Raw genomic sequence first — 14,735 nt, 5'->3', positions numbered from 1 at the left:
TATGGTCTAATAAATTATTTATTGGGGCATAAAGCTGAGCATCACTGCATTCTTCTAACAAAGAAGATAAAAGATGTATTCTATAGCACTGCAGCCATCTGTAAGAGCTTCTCCCCCCCCCCCCCTTTTTTTTATTTTCATGTTCTGTCCCTCAGAAGTCCCAAACAATTTTTTTTCAGGTTTCTTGTCCACTTACTTTTATTTCCTGCTGAAGTGCAGATCTTAACTGGTATCTCTTGCAGAAATAATTTTCCTCCTTTTTAAAAAATTAGTTACAGCATCTGTGAACTACTTTCCTCAATATTCCATCACAGCTAATTTGTCTCTATTTTACTATTCCCAGCTCCTTACAGTTGCATTAAATGGTGCAACTCATATACATAGTAGTTTTTGGCCACTGTTACTGAGCAAGAAGCAGAGGTATTTAATCCCCTTCAAATAAAGTCCATGTTGAACTAACACACAGCTTTGCTTTATTCCCTTAGTTCTGCTTTACCTGCAGACTGTTCCATTTCCTTGGTCTCTTTTAAAGGAAAAAGAACTTGTGAAACCAGTAAATAAGGTTGCTGACATGGTAGCTTTTTCTCATAAATACACCATTCAGATGAAGAACCTTCTTCATGATAAGATGCTGAGTATATCTCCTAAAGAGCACATCTTCAGTCTCAAATCAAGCAACTTAAGAACAGCAGGTATCAGAGTCACAGAAGGCTGACTTACCTACTTCATTCAAAGCTCTTGTTCTCTCAGCTGTGAAAGCATGCAGTATCAAATTTATAACCAGGATCTGGTCCAACAGGAACACCTTCATTCAAGCACTGGTTGACGATGGCACCAAACTGTTCTGTGAATTAAGAAATACTTAACTTTGAACAATAGTGTCAAAATTGTCCTCACAGAATGGCTCCTGCATTCTCAAAGGTAAAAATCAAATTGCTAGTTTGGGGTGGGTTGTATGGTTTGGTCATTAGTGAAGTAATCAGAACAGTTAAAATTATTTGCTTCATTCCAGGCAGTGAATCTTTACCCCACCCCCAAAAAACTCAAGGACTACATTCAAGACACAGTCAAAGCAACGTACACTTAAGGTTAACAACTTAAAATGCATCTAACAATTTTGAATATAGTATTTAATGCACTGAATTAAATATTCAAGTCATATGATAGGTTCCAACTTGGGGTTCACCAAATACAAAAAACATCATAAAAATCTGCCATGAACATATGAAAGACTAGATTAGAAGAACCTTGCCAATTTTAGAGACAAAAGCATACTGGACAACTGCAGTCTGAAGTCAAGTTTACAGAATCCAGCTGTCAGATCCTGTATTTCGGTATCTGAATTATATTTAACATGGAAAAAGGTTTTCAATGTCTGCTATTCAATAGTCACTATTTGGCCAAGCAGTGCAATTCCTTACTTGTTTTGTTCTGTAGTACCTGGAGTATCCATCCTCTCCAGTCCCAGAGAAGCACTATTTTAAACTGATATCGATTTAAACTTTGCTCCAAATAAACTAAATATCTTGTAAAATCTGTTTGAAACATTAAGTGCTTGCATGTAAAAAACTCACAAGTCTTACTTTTATAACTGACACAAGTGATACGTTTCATTTTTCAGTTATATAAATTACAGTTCTAAACAGTAATACACAACTTACAGATGTATCTCAAGTATTCAGTTCTGCCCCCTAGAAAGAATGAAAGTTTTTACAATCTAGCTAAAAACCTGGTAATTTATGGAGACACCTTCAATATAACAAAAAGACTGGACAGAAACTTAGCTACCTTTGTAACAACCTGGCAAAGGAAGAACATGTATCCAAATTCTACAAGACATGCAGAAGAGAAGTTTATACAAAGTACCGCTTGCGGCCTTTCTGCATGCACACAAAATGACTGGACAACCATCATGGCAGATTTTGTATTACTGAACTTTATGTACAAAAGCCGATTTCAAATAAAACATTTTAATGTAAAAACAATGGTTCATTTAAACAACTGAACTGGGGGGTTTTTTTGTTGTTTTTGTTTGGGGTTTTGTTTTTACATCTACTGTACCATTCAAATTCTTTTTAACCAGCTCACATGATATCTTCAAAATCTATTAAAGGTACATATAGAAAAGGCATCTTTATAAATAGAAAACAAAGGGATTTTTTCAGCTTTTATTATAAATTGACATGACATACAAAGTTTACTGGACAGAAGTAATTTCATTACTATTTTTGGGGGGATCACCAACTTTTTGTGCAAACAATGCTAGCCTTCTTTTAAGCATTAAGAGCATAACTGCTTAAGAAATGACATAAGCAATAATTCTAGAACTACATCTCCCCTAAAATAATCTATTTTTTTACATATGTGCACAGCTTTAGCAAATTAAAGCCAGAGAGAAATGCTTGATGTACTATCCAGAGGCATAATTAGAGTTTGCTAAAACTCAGAGAGCTGGCAAATTCAAGAAGTTTGTAATGAAAGCTGCAGTTTCCCTCTTTCCTATTTTGTACACAAAATCAGTGACTAAGAACTTAATACTGGATGACAAATCACATCCACACCATTAGTTAAATAGTCTCACAGTTAAACACATCTTAAGGACCATCAAAATCAGTATTTACATTTTATAAATTTCTGAAGACACCATTAGAAAGCTTATATACCCCTTAAACAAATAGGGAACTGCATCTCATGGTGATGGAATGAAATAAAAAATTAAAAATACCTGTATTTACAGCAGCATTGTTCCTTTATAAATAAAGAATATGAAAAATGCAATATTTTAAGGATAATAAAAAATTGAGGTGATGTCACTCAACCACAGTGCTTGCTGGAATAAACCCTTCGGTGCTGATACTGTACCAGTAGTGAAACCACTTTCCATTGGAAAAAATCTGTAAACGTATGCATAAAATGTGTTAACAGCAGTGCAAAACTGCTCAAATATAGTTTAGTCAGCATCTTAGTATCTGTATTGAATACAATACATCACAGAATACTTGCATAAGAAGTGCAACACATTTTCTGGTCCAATTTTACAGTGCATTTTTCCCTCAAGAGTGGCATCTCGAAAGCCAAAGCTAAACCTATGGCCTGGACTTGCAGTCTGTACTCAGGCAAAACAGCAGGCATAAACTTCAAAAGAAGTTAATTGACGTAATGCCTACATACTGACTATAGACTCTCGGCTTTAGCATGGCACACTATGATGTGGAACCCCAGTAAAAAGGGTTTACATCAAATAGTTTGTGTAGCTGTGTAAATGTGTAATAAAAATATAAAGGAGCTAATGTTCAAGTTTAAAATGGTACACTGGGTGATCAATACATCAGAATTATCCACGAAAACCAAACTGCTGGTAACCTCAAAAAGCCAAGGTGGTACTTGACTGTGTCTGTAACATGAAAAGCCAAGATCTTTCCAAACAGGCACAAAACAAAGGAAGTGCTAAGTTTGCCAACTTTGATAATTTTCGTGTAAAAAAATTTAATTTGTAATTTATGATCAATTGATAAATGATTTCAAATACAAGGATCAAGGTTAAACTTTAAATAGTGAGACGTTATTTTCACAAAAAGCTAACTGGAGAATTTCTAAATAAGAAAAGCAGAAACTGTATCCCAATCCCCTTTCCCCAATGTTTCACAACTTCATGGTAGGAAAAACAGCCAGATACAGATGCAAAAATCTTAATATAAAAACGGTTTTACATATACTTAAATTATGTAAATTCCATAAAGTTCTTAAGACACTAATTACTAAAATTACAAAAAGATTTTCATATTGCTCTTCATGCTCAAACTCTTAGAATATTGTCATTACATCACCAAAACCGATATACATGTAGTACTTGCATAATTAACTGAATAGAAACCCTGTTAAAACAAATATCCTTGTTGAAATCATTTATTTCCATTCCACAGCAGTGCCTGTTTGGAATCTGTATTTTTGTGTGTAATTCTTTATATAGCTCATGCACCCTAGAATGTCACTTCAATGCTTGTCCGTTGAATGGCATTTGACTTTTGACTTCAGAGCTTTTGTTTCTTGCTCTGTTTTGTGACACCTGAGATGCTATCCATTTCTGAAATTCTCTCTCTCATATTATTTTCACTATATCCATTTGTTGTCCCACTTTGTTCCTCAGAAGATTCCTCATCCGTTGGGGAGGCTGATTCTCCTTTCTCCAACTTCTGCTGCATCTCTCGGAGCCTGGCAACAGCTTTGTCTATTGACATTATGCTGATGAGGTTAAAGTCATGCATGCTGACCAGATGTAGCATAAAGTTTCGACACAAGTTCTTCTTAATTATTTTTTGTCCGTAATTTTCAACAAACAGCATACAGGCATGATTCATTTGATTGTCAGCAATAAACCTGTTGAATTAGAAAGCCATCATTATGCAAGTAAACATTTTCAAAAACAAAAAGATACCCTACAACATGGTTTATCAATGTAACTGCATAGACCATCTATTACATCGTCTCAACATCTGCAATGTTTTTTCTTTTCAAAGCCTTAGGGCTACTAAGCTCAAGAACATTTTTTAGAAACTTAAACAGTCAATAGCTTGTAACCAAATTATCCTTTAATGATCCTTTCCTAAACAACTGAGCTAAGTGAATTTTAAGTGCTTAGTGAATTACAATGCAAAATGGTCAACCAAATCTATACCATAATTTATTTGTATCAAACCTAAGTTTATAGTAACATACCCGTGCTTCATAACATGAAGATTCCATAATTTCATCACTTCCTTCTCTCCTTCGTTAACATCAGAAAATTCTTCAATTTGCTGGAGAGATAAAGGATTGGGAAAAAGGACAGGAGAAGAAAAAACCACACACATCAGAACTGCACGTCTGCCCACAAGTAGTGAAAGCACGCAAAATTCAACTTATGCCACCAATACCTCACAGAAATAACTACTGCTGAAAATTCAGGCACTGCAGCCAAAAAGGTCAGAAAAAAGTTGTGTCATGTAGAGACCTGTGATGATACATTACTTCCATATTATATACACACACCACTGTGTATTCCTGCGATACCAGCATCTCCTCTTTTGAAGGAGAAAACCAGCCACAATGAAAACATATTAGGACCCATGTGGACTGAGCTAGCTTTGCAACTAAAGACATACTTGAAAATACAAACTTTGATTCCATGAATTTCTATCATTAGTATCTCAGCATCACAGAATTTTCTACTTTTAAAGTAAATGCATAATTTTCACAATACGTCCCTGTTCCCTACAACAACTGCAGACCATCTTTTAAAAACCACAGTCCATTTAAAATAATTTTGTATAAATGGAGTAATTACAGTAATGGTTTTCTCCCGTAGCCATTCAGGGTCCTTTTCATCCTCACTGTCTACTTCCATTTCTTGTGGACGGAGAGGTAAACATGTGTCACTGTGGAAATATAGCCGATTGTGCCCGCTGCTGTATGTTCGCTGCTGTTCTACTTCTCCATCTTCAGATTCAAGAAATTCTGACATACTTGCTTTCGTACGCTTTGGCCTAGCAGAAGGAAAAAAAAAACCAAACAACTAACTGCTTTCAACCATCATATCAAATATGCAAATACTAAGACCTGTAATTAATTAATACAAATTATTCTTTTAAGCTCTAGCTTGCAAAAGTGTTGGGGGTGGGAGGTGGGTAGGGAGAATCACCAGCAGTGAAATAAAACCCATTAAAACCCAACATCCCGTTCCAACCCACACTCCACCTTTTGGGGAAGAAAAGTTTTAGGATAAGGCAGTTAAAGTTACATCATTATGAATAGATATCTCAACTGAAAAGATGTAGAAAAATCACAGGCAAAGCTATCATCCTTCAATAACATTTTATTTAGTCATAAACCACTGTATTTTAATGATAGTGAAATTTAACACTGTTTATGCGCACCTACAGATTTACAAATCCCTAGGTTTCACAAATCTGGTCCATATGCTATATTACACAAATACAGATAGACGTTGTTTTCCACCTCCCTACCTGCAAACAAGTATGTGTGTGATAGGAGTTCTTTTGACCGGTCCATTGCGACTGAAGGCAAATCCAGGTTGACGATGAATATCCTGGGGATTTCCTGCGTAGGAGCCATCATAGCACTCATTGATAGATACGTCTATCCTAGCACCTTTTGGATGATACTGAAACAGATAATTGCAAATATACTTAGCAAACAGTAAAGACAATACATCAGGAGGTTTAAACAAGTAACCTCTTCAAATCTGAATACCTTAAATATCACCCTATCAATAACCTGACATAGCTCTATAGTTTCCTTCTACAACACCCAAATAATTTTTAACCTCTGGAAACAAATTATACTAAAGCTTCCTTGCTCTGTACCATTTTACTGTTTTATATAAAACCACTCAGAATAGAAGTAATTGTAAAATTAAGGAAAATATTAGCAAAAGATTGCTAACAAGGACCCTAGAAATTAGAACATTTCTAACCAGCTAAGGAGTGGAAGCCCGGAATATTAACCTGAGCATGGTAGTGGGTAGAGGAAACTACATAATCTTCAAATAAATAGGACAGAACTCCTCTTTAAGGTCAGATTGGTAGGAACAGGTCCTTAGCAGCATAAGTAAGTACAATACTGTCTTTAAATGTTTACCGCCTTCCTAAAGCTTCAAGAGACTTCCAACCAAATGTAGATTACACTGCTTTCTACATCACATGAAAAGAATACATTAATGCAAAAGCAGCAGGGGAAAAAAAAAAAAAATATCAAACCCCCAATTTTTTTTTCCCCATGTAACACACAAACATTCACATAACATTCAAAGGAAGCTGCGTTTAACCTGTAGATACAGTCCTACAACTTAACAGGCTAGTAACAGAATCACTGCGTACGTAGTATTTGTGACAGATTGTACAGTGTTTCGTAGTGCTAAAACTACAAAAAGACTACTTACAACATAATTAAAGATAAATCTGCTGTGGCAAAGTTTAAGATGTTTGAGTAAACTATACAGTTTCCGACAGTTCAGCGTGCACCATGGGCAATGCAAGTCATCTCGGGCTTCAGTCTGCTGTCTTGTGTTGTTGTTATAAAGGAACTGATGCAAACAAACAAATAGGTAGTATTAGCACCAAATGTGTTTCATTCATTAACCTCCCTACCCCCAAAACAAAGTTGGACATCATTTCAGGAAACCTCTACAGTAAGTTCTTGGGAACACTACATCAGCTCAGTGTACTGAAACACTGGTATTTCAAGAATTTTTTCCCCATAGGGAGACCACCTGTCCCCCTCCAGATGTCTAACAAGAGATGTCCTTTGTATTTTGGAATGTCAGACGTGCCCGCAGGAAGATTAGTTTTCTAAAATACTTCCTGTAAGAAGAAATATGTGGAATAGCTCTTAATATGTGAATTTGAGACCCCTTAAGGCATCCACTAAAAAGGCAAATGGAACTTTCCACCCAACTCAGAAAAGAAGTGAACATTTTAATTCCATGCAATATTTACAATCTATTTTTTTCCTCTAATGCGTATTTTCAATACCTGGTAAAATATTCGCAACTTTTGTCGAGGCTCATTTAAAACATCTCTCTCTTTTCTTGTTTGAAGGTCTGTCGGCAAGGATTCTTTCACAGCTGAAACACACACATATAGACATATATTTCTTTGGTGAAGACAAAAAAAAAGACATTGTTTCTTACCCAAGTATGGAAGTTCTGAGAAAGGCACACTGCTGCTGTAGGAAATGGGCTACTCTACACTGTGATATACTCGTACCAGCAACAAGGAAGTCTTGATGTTCAGCTTCCTTCACAAATCTACAGGCAAACCCACCACTTTTAAACACCAGATTTATCTCCAGTTTTGGAGAACCCTTCAGAGAACTTAAAAACTGTCAGGTAAAAAGCAACATTTTTTCTCACTCCATTTAAGCAAACAGAGAATTCTGTAGGTATAGCTAAAAGTAGGTGTGGCTGGGAAATAAAAACAAAACACTGCTTTCAGAGGGCTGCATTGAAAATACATTGCTTAAATTCAATTTCAGAAGCTTCCCAAGTCACACAACAGACAAAACAATATGAAATGCAAGTAACACACAAAATATTTAACTGAAACTTTAACCCTTAACTCTTACACTCAAACACTTACTGTTTGTATGTGCAATGGCACTGCTTGGTTGCCTCTGAGCCTCTTCCATACATTTTAATCTTAGTAAGATTATTTGATTCCATACAATTAACAAGAAACCCCACATATCTAAGCAGGTTTATAAATCTACCCCCAGGAGAAACCAAATAATGACACCTACTTGCTTCTGAATGGTGAAAAAGATGGCAAAACAAGTCCCAGCTCTACTGACATAAGGAGATCTTTTAGAAGATGCACTTACTTCATATTTAATATTTTGGAGAACAAGGGAAATTTCATCCTCTTTCTGTATGAAAAAGAGAGGAAGCCTGACACTTCAGCCTGTACCACATCAGAGAAATTAGAATTCCATGGCTCAGTTACTTTGAGCACTTTGTAATTACAGCAAAGCTTAAGCAGCCACATTTAGAAAGCCTTTGATGTCTTTATTCCACTGGTCTGCCTTGGGAAACATGCCAAAGTAAAATGACAACACCAAATTCATATACCCTTGGGAAAGCTGCACTGGATTTTTTTCTTTTACTATCAGAACCTCTAACTAACAGAAGTTTCCTACTATTTTCACTCTCCTCCCTTCTTGGTATTCAGAGACTGAAAACAGCACAACCATCATAAATACCCTACAATGCTGCGCACTGCACTGCGATATATTCCTGTATTAAGAGTCTGCTGTACTATTTTGGAAGGTGGCTCTTGCTGTAACTTTACCAATTTACTGGAATACTTGGCTTCTCTGATACAAGAAAAAATGGGTTCTATCAGTACATTAGCAATGCAGCCTTGCCACGTGCCTATTGCCTCTGTATTTATTATGTAGTAAACTAGTACACACCTTCTAGAGTTAGTCAACATACCATCATTTCTTTTGCAAGTCTGAACATAAAATCTGCCTAACAAATTACAATATAGGTCTCCAAGAAACTCAAATACAAGGAGGCCAGGTACGAGGAAGTAAAGAGAAAGCAGAACAACTCTTACAGTGAAAGTTCAAGTACTTCCCTGCTTCTGCTGCCTTTCTTCTATTGGAAATTACTTCACGTTTGTGTGTGTTAAGTGTCAGCCATTCATCACAATTTAAGAAACCTAAGTGTCTGCAATCCCTAGCTCAGGTAAAATATTCAATTCAGAAGACAGGAATCAGTCTTATTTAAATATTCTTGTACTCTTTCCAAAGACAAAGATGTCTGTAGGTTGGCTGAGGATGTTAGGGATCATTCTAGACAATGGCTTCTGCACAGGTAGGGGTGAAATTCTTCTTGCTCTAACTTTTGTATTACTACACACTAAGGATCTAAAAGCAGTGAAAAGAATTGCTACTCTTAGAAAGTCTCACCAGAGATGAGCTATCGTTGACCCATCAAGTTTCCCAACATATACTGCAATACAACTGCATAAAAAGCACGTTTGGAAAAGCAGTATTTTTTTCATAATAATCATTCCCTTGCTATTACTACTACAACTCCAAAACCTCACAGTTATATACCCAACACAAAACCAAACTGAAATACCATTTTGCACAAATTCTCTGATGCACTACCACAGATGAACCCCAAAACTCCAAGCAAGGCAACTCTTTGCAAACAGTGCCTAGCTACATACCCCAGAGATTAAGCCTGGAGACAGAACCATTGCACTCCAGATAATTACTTCTGTAATAGGGACCTAGAAGTTTCCTTAAACACACAGTCCCAGTCTAGTTACACGCTTGAAAATACTGATTACTCTGAAGTGAATCGGGTGCCAGTCAAGTCTAGGTATGTTTGTAAGTGTTTAAACAACAGGAGCAGCCTGTTGCCTGCTGTACAATTTAAGTTTTCCCAGCTGTCCTTGGGCCTTACCTGACAACACAATATTCCAAGCCACACTTACAAACAACTGTGAGCAAGACAAAAGAAAGATAGTATCTAGGCCAGCCCCCACTGCCAGTTAGGAATCAAAGGGGAGTTTCAGATTAAATATGATCCTGAGACAGGAAATGGCTATTAAAAAACAAAAAACAAAAACAAAAAAAAAGGACACAATGGTCATTCAAAGGTGCCTTTTCTATCTAGTGTCAAAAAGTATTTTAGTAGTAGCTTTTTTGAGCTAAGCTCTGGGATAGCAAGGAAGAAACATGTTTTTAGAAACATAGTAATGAAATTGCAATTAAGCAACTGAACTAAATTAATCATAAATCTGTATTTTAAAATATAAAAACTTAATTTCTTGAGATAATTATAATCAAATAGCATGCTACTGCTGCACAGCTACATCACTTTGTGAAGTTTTCAGTTAACTGGACTGAAGTATACAATTGGTTACCCCCACCCCAGCAGCTATCCCAGTATTTTGCAAGAAGATCTAAACAACTCTTGAAGGAGAAAAATTCATGTGTTGTTTTTTCATATCTAACTGCATATCTTAATACTACAATCTTCTGCAAAACATCTCACAAGTACACATCTGTTAATGTTTTTACATCATGCATGAATTAAAAATTTTCAAAGAATGTGTGATAGCACACTTTTTTTTTTTTTTTTCCCAAAGGGTCCAACCTTGTAAGTCCATTGAAATTATCAAGGGAAGTCCCAGCACTGCTACTGATTAGCTAACCTTATGTAAAGGGAAATATTCCCAGAAGAGTTTCCATAAAGAAACTGACTGGGAACACATACCTGTTGTTTTAACATATACCTACAGAAATATCAAAGGACATTTTACAAAGTTTTTCTAAAATAGTGCTTAAAATTACCTATGTAAATTTAGGATAAATATAATTTTATGTTCAGCAGCTTCACAAGACAAGCTTTTTAGTAACAGCAACAGCAGAATGAGCAGTTTCTAGACATTTCAATAGCTCTTGAACTAATGTGTTTAAATATACAATGGGATATATTAAGGTAACAAAAACTGTAATTTTAGATTTGCAGTGAGTATTAGCAGACTGCATTAATGTTTTTACATTATGTAATCTCCAAAGTAGTGGATCATATTACAGTGGTAATTACATTAAATTTTCAATGCAGCCTCCACAGAGGTGCCACTACTACATTAAATACAAACCAAGCAAAGAAGTAAAACAAAAATAATTGTACACTACTTAAAAATGTTTCCATAAAGCAAGGTTCAGCAACCCAATTTTAAATAGTCTGTTCATTACTGCTTTTAATGTGATATATATTTAAAGTTATGATAAAACAGTTCAAAAGCTGACTATGAAGTTTGACAATATGTAAACTCTTCTGGAAAGAATGCACAGAAACTAACTTGCAGAATGAAACAAAACCAGTTACATTTCAGATCATTGAAAAATTCTGAACTTAAAAAGCATTAGTTTTAAATTACAGTGCTCTAAACATTAATTAACGACTAGGGAGAAACTAGTTCAATAATACATACAGATTAATTTACATATAACAAATACAGACTTACCTCAAATTGTAGTAATAGTTTGCAGACTTGCTATATTTTTCTCTTACCTACACAGAATTATTTTTAGACAGTACTAACTGTAAGCCTGCATTCTATCTAGACAATCTCAGACTGCCCAAAATGAATAAAAGCAGAAAAAACCTTTAGGCTCAAACAGAAATCTTTGTAAACTTGTGTGAACATGCAGAAAATGCCACTAAGTAATAAAAATATATATATTGTGCTTCCATCATGGGACCCTGCCTAGACATCAAACTATGTATCAAGGAGATTAGTGCCAGTTCATAAGCGTTCCCTTAACACCACAAACGTGCAATGTAATGTACAATATTTTAGAGAGTTTCTGTCACATTTCACAGCAGCAGCTACATTTTCCATGAGCTAAATATATCATCTGATAGACAAATTTTCAAACTATTTTCACTACAAAGCATAAAAAAAGGGAACTTATTAATACTATAAATCCAAATACTTACAGAACAGTAATTAAAATGTGTAGAGCAAGCCAGACAATTCTAGAAGTCCTATTCAGGGATTTCCCCCAACTTATTTCACATCAGGATTTATGAGCATCCTATATAAATCACTTCAATATTCTCATGACTTCAAAGATGCCACTATTTTTAGCTTTTAAACTTACCTTAAAAAAAATGTACAAAATATGGGATACAACAAAGCCCATTCATTGTTGCTTTTTCATGTTTAAGATTACCTGAAGCAGTTGCACCAGTGAGTCAGGAACCCTGAAGTACAGAAGTGCTAAGCAGATGATTATTCAGCAGCAAAACCAAAGTTTGCTTACCTATAGTCTGAGTAGGTTTAACAGAATTGGGCTTGTTTTCTTGAGGGAGGCTTTCAGAATTTCGTGTTGCAAGAGGCTTAGCTATAGGAGCTGTAGACTTATCATTTGTGTCTCCTGTCCAACGAAGAGTAAACTGAAGTGTAGGTCCCTGAGAAAATGTTTCAAATGGAGGCAATCTCTGGGGGAGGGAATCAAAATAAAACAGCAGAATTAGCGTCTTCCCATGTAGAAAAACAATCATGAGAAAATGTTCACGGAATGGGGACAGATTTAATTTTCTAATCACCGGAAGTCCTTGTGTTTTCAATATAAGCATACACATTTAGATATACTAAAAAAAAAAAAGCTGAAAAAGATGATTATGCAGTTTCCTGCACGTTACTTGAGCAACCACTTCATGAACATACTGTGGCACCCATTGATCTTTGTGAAACACTAAACAGTAAACAGCATGGGCCCTGACTAGAAAGAAAACAGCACTTACTCACCAGCCTGAAGCCAATGTACTTCTCTTTCTACTCACACCTACTCCTAATTCTGCAGTCCATTATTGTATATTAATACACAAGCTTTAAAAACCGTACCACTGTCTGCTGTAGAAATGCTATTGTAATATTCTCCTGTGGATATGTTCTTATATTTCACTCACTTATCAAGTTAATAAAGATATAGAAGAGACCTGAGTCAACTCCAAACTCCTATTATCAAGTATCATACCCTAAATTTATCAATGAGATTAGAGAATTCCATCTTAAAAGCTCTTTATTACATTTAGACGTCATTAGTTTACAGAAATGCTATTGCAAAAACAGAAAACGAATGACAACGTCCTTAACAGATCTGGTGATAAACGCATTGGCCGTGACTATTTTCTCTTCTCTTTGCGGTAGCACCTCCAGCATGAAAAACCTCTCTCACATTCTCCCAACAACAGAAAGCAACCATATCCCCATCTCAGTTTAACAAAGTTACAGCAATTTATCTATATATCTATATATATATATATCTGTCTATATATCTTTTTAAGCACATTTACATGTGGAGGATATCCTCCTATGATCTTCTTAAAAGCTGCTTCTAGCTTTTTCAGTTTTAACTTCTTGAACACAGTTTAACAGAATCAGAAGCAGTATTCCAGCTAAAGACTGAATAGGATAATAGCTTATAACTATATTTTGACTACATACTTTGGATCATCTCTGCTTTTTTCATAATTATATGATCATGTTGATACACAACTACTTTGCAACCATCTAGAATTTTCACATTCTTCTCCTCAGTCACTTAGAACTGATAGTCTCCCAGAACATGGGAGCATGTGACTATGTAAGTGCATACAGTCACCTGCATTCACTGTATCACCGAGTGTTAACTTACCTCACTCAACAATTTCTCTCTGCACAACACTTTTGCCTACACTGACACACCCTCTTCCTTTCATCACTAAATTTCATCAGCATTCTCTTAAGGTATGTGTGTAATATCACACCTATGAAAGCTCTGGGTTCCTCTTTCTTTCCCCAAAATATTCTGCTTCTGCAGTTTGTTCCTTTTGATTCGTCCAACTTGAATTTATTACAATAACAAACATTTAATTTGCCTGATTTTATAGGACAGAAATTCAGAAGTCATTGAAAGAGACAGCTGCCATACCTACAGTAGTTAACATCTGCTTGTATTAACAATCTAGCGTAGTCAAAGCTTTCCTAAACCAAGAGCTAAATTAAAACTTGTGTCCATACATCCTGAAAGAGAAGTACTATTTCCTGTTCAATTTAATCCATTTTCAGAGGAACAGCCACTGACTGCACTTTGAATTGTGTTCCACCTTAATCCAGACCATTTTAAGTGAAGATAGGTCTTTCAGCCACTAACCAATCCATACCTTCCCATCAAGTATTGTTTCCCATGTTGCTCTTTTCTTGCTAATGGGACACTCTTCCATTTCCTGCATGGCCACTTCATATTCCCCATCCAGAAGTTGCAAGCGCCTGTCAAGAGAAAACATGTATTATGAGTAAAGCAGCTCATTTTTATTGTTTGCCTATAAAAATGTAGAATATATTTTACAGTAACTAAGTTTCCATGAAACTAAAGGCAGATTTTCAGGAAAACTTATTTGGCAACTAAGTGTGAATCTTAGGTAAATACCATCCATCATAACAAAAAAGCTGCCTAATGCCAAATGTTAACGCAGAAGCCTCCATCCAAGTGATTCCAAGAGATGCAGGAAAGGTATTGTTAATACAAAATTAATACTATGATGGGAATCTTCCTGTGAAGAAACAAAAAACAAACTGAACGACACCCCCTCCAAATAATCTCTTATTTATTTGTGCTTTATTAATAACTACTCTGTTCTAGCAAACCAATATGACCTCTAATCG

The 14,735-nt window shown here is 35.6% G+C and overlaps 1 protein-coding gene across 1 annotated transcript in view; it reads right to left on the bottom strand.

The window, feature by feature from the left end:
- Positions 1 to 2,153: 2,153 nt before the first annotated feature.
- Positions 2,154 to 14,735, bottom strand: part of SUZ12 (SUZ12 polycomb repressive complex 2 subunit) — a 34,838-nt gene continuing 22,256 nt past the window's right edge. Inside the window, 8 exon segments of the mRNA XM_075518688.1 lie at positions 2,154 to 4,377; positions 4,717 to 4,796; positions 5,324 to 5,522; positions 6,003 to 6,160; positions 6,938 to 7,081; positions 7,530 to 7,621; positions 12,349 to 12,526; positions 14,234 to 14,339. Coding sequence (XP_075374803.1) covers positions 4,032 to 4,377; positions 4,717 to 4,796; positions 5,324 to 5,522; positions 6,003 to 6,160; positions 6,938 to 7,081; positions 7,530 to 7,621; positions 12,349 to 12,526; positions 14,234 to 14,339 — 1,303 coding nt within the window. The 3' untranslated portion in view covers positions 2,154 to 4,031.

The sequence above is a fragment of the Mycteria americana genome, chromosome 16 (genome assembly GCF_035582795.1).
Source record: "Mycteria americana isolate JAX WOST 10 ecotype Jacksonville Zoo and Gardens chromosome 16, USCA_MyAme_1.0, whole genome shotgun sequence".
In the NCBI taxonomy this organism is placed as follows: Eukaryota; Metazoa; Chordata; class Aves; order Ciconiiformes; family Ciconiidae; genus Mycteria; species Mycteria americana.
Note: the sequence above shows the minus strand (reverse complement) of the source record. Positions and strands in the feature narration are given on the sequence as shown.